Genomic DNA, 7,020 nt, shown 5'->3' on the forward strand with positions numbered 1-7,020 from the left:
AGATCGAGGAGGAGCCGATTAGGATGACACCTCAGGGCAACCCGGAAGATGAGATTATTTTCTACATTCAGAACAAATTCTGCTGAAATTCAAGTTTTGTTATTATCAAATTCGACGAATGTTGGACGAGATAATTCAAAAATCACATTACACATAAACCCGTCTTGCAAATCCAGAATTCTACAGGCGGCCGTTCGCAAAAACTACCAGATTCCCCAAACATAAACTCATCAAATCGAATTGATCCCTCCGCGGTCCCTACCAATCTCGTCATCGCGCTTCCATAAATAAGACACTCCAGCTCCGATCTCCGCCTCACTATAATCCCGCCCCATCTCACGCCGACGAGACTCCACCGCCGCCGCCACCACGCTCCAGCACGCATCCGCTACAGCCTAGCCGTCACCCCGCCGACTCCCCCCGTCTGGTGGGGGGATCCGCCTGGGTTTAGCGCGCAGGAGCGCGCGCGCGTGCGCAGCTAGCGATGGCGGCGCCGCCCTCGGGGAAGGCCGTAATGGAGCGGCACCAGTCGATCGACGCGCAGCTGCGGCTCCTCGTCCCCGGCAAGGTCTCCGAGGACGACAAGCTCGTCGAGTACGACGCCCTCCTCGTCGACCGCTTCCTCGACATCCTCCAGGACCTCCACGGCCCCCACCTCCGCGAATTCGTACGCCCGTCCGCTTCCCAGATCCGCACACCACCTGTTCGACGGCGTGCTCACACGCGCTGTCTGGTCCGCTTCTTCTGCTCTGCAGGTGCAGGAGTGCTACGAGCTCTCGGCGGAGTACGAGACGGACCGCGACGAGGCCCGGATCGCCGAGCTCGGGGCCAAGCTCACCAGCCTCTCCCCCGCCGACTCCATCGTCATCTCCAGCTCCTTCTCGCACATGCTCAACCTCGCCAACCTCGCCGAGGAGGTGCAGATCGCCAACCGCCGCCGGACCAAGCTCAAGCGCGGGGACTTCGGCGACGAGGCGTCGGCGCCCACCGAGTCCGACATAGAGGAGACGCTCAAGCGCCTCGTCTCCGACCTCGGCAAGTCCCGCGAGGAGGTGTTCGATGCGCTCAAGAACCAGACGGTCGACCTCGTCTTCACCGCCCACCCCACGCAGTCCGTCAGGAGGTCCCTGCTCCAGAAGCACGGCAGGTGCGGTCATGGCCAACAACGGTTTTCTCATCCTGCTGATGATTTCGCTTGCGTGGAGGCGCTGAATGTTTGTGGTTGACTTGCTGTGCAGGATCCGGGATTGCCTCAAGCAGTTGTATGCCAAGGACATCACTGCTGATGACAAGCAAGAGCTCGATGAGGCTCTGCAGAGGGAGGTAATTAACAAGAGAGTGTCACCGTGAGATGCAATTATTATTATGTCGAGACGGTTCAGTATAGCAAGTTGTACACCACGACCATCATGTTTTTTCCTCTGATTTATTGCCTGACACATTTCACAGATTCAAGCTGCCTTCCGAACTGATGAAATCCGCAGGACACCTCCCACTCCCCAGGATGAAATGCGTGCTGGGATGAGTTACTTCCATGAAACTATATGGAAGGGTGTACCAAAATTCTTGCGCCGTATTGACACTGCTCTGAAAAATATTGGTATCAATGAGCGGCTTCCTTACAATGCTCCTCTCATTCAGTTCTCCTCCTGGATGGGTGGTGACCGTGATGGTACTTTCTCCTACCCACTTTATAAGATCAATAATATTGTAGAAACTGAAATAATGATTCTCTGAAGAGTTTCTGTCGCACATACTAGACTTCTTAGTGGTGCACGTGGATGAAGATTGATTCATTGTCCTCTAAATAACACTGTTGTATGTTCTGCTACCAATTGCTATGTTATCTATTCTTTATATTTTAAGTTAACTTTTCTTTTATTTTCTCGTAAATTAGAGTTATTGGCTGTAATATTTATGGTTGAACCAGAGTATGTTTTCCTGTCCAAGCAATAATTGGAGAGTCCTTCTATAAAATGTCTCTTTTGTAGGAAATCCAAGAGTTACACCAGAGGTTACACGCGATGTTTGCTTGTTAGCAAGGATGATGGCTGCTAACTTGTACTTCTCTCAGATAGAAGATCTGATGTTTGAGGTATTGTAGAAGCAGTACTTTTACATCCTTATAGGTACCTGCAATATTAATTTTGAAATATTAACAACATAAGATGTTTTTCTAGCTCTCTATGTGGCGCTGCAGTGATGAACTTAGGGTCCGTGCAGATGAAGTACATCTGTCCTCAAAAAAATCTGCAAAGCATTACATAGGTAACATGAATATAATTCTTGGAATGAGTAATTTTGGATGAATTCGCATACTTGTTGACCAGCTTATCGTTCTAAAGGAAAAACTTGAGGATATTTCTGTTAGCACTTTGCCTTTGACTCATGAAGTAATCATTCAAATCCAAAGTCTTCCCTGAGAAATTTTGTGCAGCTTCTGGTTTCAGTGTTAATCCCTGTTTTATAAGCCTAACCACATATTCTTAACTGTAAGACCATGTTAAATTCACATTAAAATCATATGCGTTAGTGGTTTTGCACATATTAATGTGCATGCTTATTGCTATTTATAGTTTACTATATGATGTGGATGCTGTCATTGAAGTTTAGTTGGCCAGATAGTTTGATAAGTGCATCTGCTGGGTCAAAATTGCTAGAATCTTATGGTACAGGCACAACAATCTGATTTTAGAACTGTTTTACATTGGTCGGCGAGATTAAAGTGTTGATATTATTTTATTTTAGATAGATTGGTGGTAATTTTCATTAGTGAGGATGTGTAAGTTCTCATTAAGAACATTAATCATGGTTATTTATGTCTGTTTGATTAGTCCTTTTCTTTCAGCAGCTTTGGCACCAAAAATCATTTGTAGTTGTGTAAATCGCTTGATTTTACTCCCTTTCTTGAGAATAATGATTTTCTTGTTGAATCTGCCTATTACTAAGAAAATGTAATTGCTGCAGAGTTCTGGAAGCAAGTTCCTCCAAATGAACCTTATCGTGTCATACTTGGCGATGTCAGGGATAAACTGTACTATACACGTGAACGCTCTCGCCACATATTGACAACTGGAATTTCAGACATTCCAGAAGAGTCAACTTTTACTAATGTTGAACTGGTGAGCTCTTATTACTTTAAACAGAAGGCCTCAGCCCAGGCTTTATATATAAAGCCAAACACAGGCAACACACTACAAAGTCTGAATTGAGCTCTTATTATGATGGAGACTTCTTGAATGTACTGTCATTAGTTGTCTAACTATCCTCCTATGTTGCAGTTTCTGGAACCTCTTGAGCTGTGCTACAGATCCTTATCTTCCTGTGGTGACAAAGCTATAGCTGATGGAAGCCTTCTTGATTTCTTGCGTCAAGTATCAACTTTCGGGCTTGCTCTTGTGAAACTTGATATCAGGCAGGAATCTGATCGACACACTGATGTCCTTGATGCTATAACGACACATCTTGGGATCGGATCCTATGCTGAATGGTCTGAGGAGAAACGCCAGGAGTGGCTGTTGTCTGAACTAAGGGGCAAACGCCCATTGTTCGGTTCAGATCTTCCTCAGACTGAAGAAGTTGCTGATGTTTTAAGCACATTTCATGTCCTTGCAGAGCTCCCAGCAGATTGTTTTGGTGCTTATATCATCTCAATGGCAACTGCCCCATCTGATGTGCTTGCTGTTGAGCTTTTGCAGCGGGAGTGCCATATAAAGAAGCCATTGAGAGTTGTTCCACTATTTGAAAAGCTTGCAGATCTTGAAGCAGCTCCAGCATCTGTTGCACGACTATTTTCAATAGACTGGTACATGAATAGAATCAATGGCAAGCAGGAGGTCATGATTGGATACTCAGACTCTGGGAAGGACGCTGGGCGTCTCTCTGCAGCGTGGCAAATGTATAAAGCACAAGAAGACCTCATAAAGGTGGCAAAGCAATACGGAGTAAAGTTAACAATGTTTCATGGAAGAGGTGGAACGGTTGGCAGAGGAGGTGGTCCCAGTCATCTTGCTATATTATCTCAACCACCAGACACGATACAAGGATCACTTCGTGTAACAGTTCAAGGCGAGGTCATAGAGCACTCATTTGGAGAGGAACACTTGTGCTTCAGAACTCTGCAACGTTTCACTGCAGCTACTCTTGAGCATGGAATGCATCCTCCAATTTCACCCAAGCCAGAATGGCGTGCTATAATGGATGAGATGGCTGTAGTGGCAACAAAAGAATATCGATCAATTGTCTTCCAAGAACCACGCTTTGTCGAATACTTCCGCTCGGTAAGTTAAACCTTTATCCAATACTCCCTCCGTTCCTTATTATAGACCGTATAGTTTTTCCGCACGAGAATTAACGCATGGTCTAAGATGCTTATTTTCGTTGGTTTTGGACCTAATTACCCTTAGGGGAACAACGTGATAGTAGATGAATATTAGGAAAGTATGGATCCTCTCCATCCTTACTCCCCAAATTGTACCCAACAAATCCCACAAATCTCTCTCTCCTTAACTCTCCCCACGGATCAGGCTATGTGAGAGAGAAGGAAATAAGACTAATAAGGTAAGCTAGCTAGCCAAAACAATTGAACGCACCTATTCCTAAATTACTGGGATTTGCACGATGTGCCTTAATTGTAGCAATCCCATGCGGCAAGGTAGCCAGGGGTAATACTGAGAAAAATTCTAATACAGCCTATATTTCGGATTTTTTATCAAAAAACTATATGGTTTATATCAAGGAACGGAGGGAGTATTATTAAGTACTTTGCACTTAACATTGGCATGAAGTACGTCGCTGGTTGTTAGTTGTTACAAAGCTGCAGGCAAAGGTTTGTAGGCTATGTTATTTTGAGCTGGCCTATAACTTGGTGGAGAACAAGAACACCTTATATGTACTAACTTCCATCTGCTGTTTCAGGCAACACCTGAGACTGAATATGGTCGGATGAATATTGGTAGCCGGCCATCAAAGAGAAAGCCTAGTGGAGGCATAGAATCGCTCCGTGCAATTCCATGGATCTTTGCTTGGACACAGACAAGGTTTCATCTTCCTGTATGGCTTGGATTTGGTGCAGCGTTCAAACATATCATGCAGAAGGACATCAGGAATATCCATACTCTGAAAGAAATGTACAATGAGTGGCCATTCTTTAGGGTCACCCTTGACTTGCTTGAGATGGTTTTTGCCAAGGGAGATCCAGGAATTGCTGCTTTATATGACAAATTGCTTGTGTCTGAAGATCTGCAGCCCTTTGGGGAGCAGCTGAGAAACAACTTTGAAGAGACGAAACAGTTACTCCTTCAGGTAAAGTGCTAATATATCTCAATACTGTCGGTGTGTCACCATACGTTTTGTTTGAGTCCGCAGTTAATCCTTCAGGTAAGATACTAAAATATTGAAATTCTTTCTCTGTGCCACAATACGTAACATCTAGAGTCTCCGCTAGTCAAAAATCATAAGCTTTGACGATCAATATAGGAACACTGGGTACATCTACTTAGGTTTCTTTGAAGAAACTATCTTTCATAAACACTGATGTTCAAAAGTAACCTTGGAGGCTGAAAAGGCATGCATTGTGACACTGAGAGAGTAGATTGCGTTTATTTGTTTAGTTTTGCTCGCATTTCAGATTACTCTATATGTGTAGGAACAGTTCAGCATTAAGACTTTACATGGTTAGTTGAATTCTTTCTCCCTCCGTTCACTATTATAAGATGTTTTAGATATTTCAATATTGACTAGATACAGACCAAACATAGTGAACCTATACACTGAAACTGGTCTAGATACAATGCATTTTGAAAAAACCTAAAACATCTTATAATAGTGAATGGAGGGAGTACAATTTTCAGAGGTAGATAAAATGAGAAGCTGAATGGTTTATTTAAAAATGTTTTCAATTTATTTGACCTACAACCATCTGTTCTGAACAATTGGGAAATAACTAGTACTCGTTGATTATTTGTTCTGAATAAGAGGGCACATCATACATCAGGAATAAATAACTACCAATCTTAACATATACCAAATTCTAACCACTATCAATCTCTACCTACAACCATCTGTTCTGAATAATTAAGTAAAAAACTGGTAGTTGGTTATTTGTTCTGAATAAGAGGGCACATCAGACATCAGGAATAAGTGACTACCAATCTTAAATACCAAATTCTAACCACTATCATTCTCTGAAGGTTGCTGGCCACAAGGACGTTCTTGAAGGGGATCCTTACCTGAAGCAGCGTCTGCGGTTGCGTGAGTCATACATCACAACATTGAATGTTTGCCAAGCCTACACCCTGAAGCGGATAAGAGACCCTAGCTTCGAGGTGACACCGCAGCAGGCACCCCTGTCGAAGGAGTTCGCTGATGAGAAGGAGCCCGCTGAGCTGGTGCAGCTGAACCGTGGGAGCGAGTACGCCCCAGGCCTGGAGGACACCCTCATCCTTACCATGAAGGGTATTGCTGCTGGAATGCAGAACACAGGCTAGGCCAGTTTGCCTATTGGAATAACTGTCATCCGTCAGATGGGCGTGAATATGTGTGTTCGCCAATGCTAGTGAACCCTGGAGGCATTTGGCCACTTACATGCCTTTTGTTTATGTATGTACTTGATCTTAATGTCAAGGCTGTTGAAGCCTGATCTAAATAAAATATGGAACAATAATATTCTGTGTATCTAATAATTTGCTTGTCTCTGGCATCGTAATAGTGATATGGAGTAGTATATCGGTAGCTGATCCACTGTTTTTTAATGTTTGTTCTGATATTTACTGTTTGCATTTCTTGTCTAGTGACCATTCAACCTCACCGTCCATAAGATATACTCCATCTGTCAATTTTTTCTAAGTCTACTTCTACACAAAGCTACATGAAGTCTTATGCTAGCATGAAGGCTTGGGTGTGCAAAATTTTGCTTAGCTCTTTTATTTGTATAGCTCCTTGCTGGCTTGTTGTAGGGACCTCTTTTGTTTAAGGAGCTAATCTCTAGTTCATTTTTGTACAACTTCAAATCCAAAAAAT

At 43.7% G+C, this 7,020-nt stretch overlaps 1 protein-coding gene across 1 annotated transcript; it reads left to right on the forward strand.

The window, feature by feature from the left end:
* The first annotated feature begins 451 nt into the window (after positions 1-451).
* Positions 452-6,680, forward strand: LOC124692117 (phosphoenolpyruvate carboxylase 1). The gene is made up of 10 exons (XM_047225421.1): positions 452-667; positions 756-1,147; positions 1,239-1,323; positions 1,450-1,672; positions 1,992-2,095; positions 2,181-2,268; positions 2,968-3,122; positions 3,282-4,280; positions 4,918-5,304; positions 6,192-6,680. Exons 1-10 carry the CDS (start codon positions 485-487, stop codon positions 6,486-6,488), a joined length of 2,913 nt encoding a protein of 970 aa, XP_047081377.1. The 5' UTR covers positions 452-484; the 3' UTR covers positions 6,489-6,680.
* Positions 6,681-7,020: the final 340 nt, after the last annotated feature.

The sequence above is a fragment of the Lolium rigidum genome, chromosome 2, assembly GCF_022539505.1.
Source record: "Lolium rigidum isolate FL_2022 chromosome 2, APGP_CSIRO_Lrig_0.1, whole genome shotgun sequence".
Lineage (NCBI taxonomy): Eukaryota > Viridiplantae > Streptophyta > Magnoliopsida > Poales > Poaceae > Lolium > Lolium rigidum.

What these genes read in the sequence shown, in the direction of transcription:
- LOC124692117 (XM_047225421.1), top strand. Translation starts at nt 485, where the DNA reads ATGGCGGCGCCGCCCTCGGGGAAGGCCGTAATGGAGCGGCACCAGTCG. An exon ending in CTGCTCCAGAAGCACGGCAG is followed by an intron (nt 1,148 to 1,238) that starts GTGCGGTCATGG and finishes CTTGCTGTGCAG; the next exon opens with GATCCGGGATTGCCTCAAGC. An exon ending in ATCTGCAAAGCATTACATAG is followed by an intron (nt 2,269 to 2,967) that starts GTAACATGAATA and finishes TAATTGCTGCAG; the next exon opens with AGTTCTGGAAGCAAGTTCCT.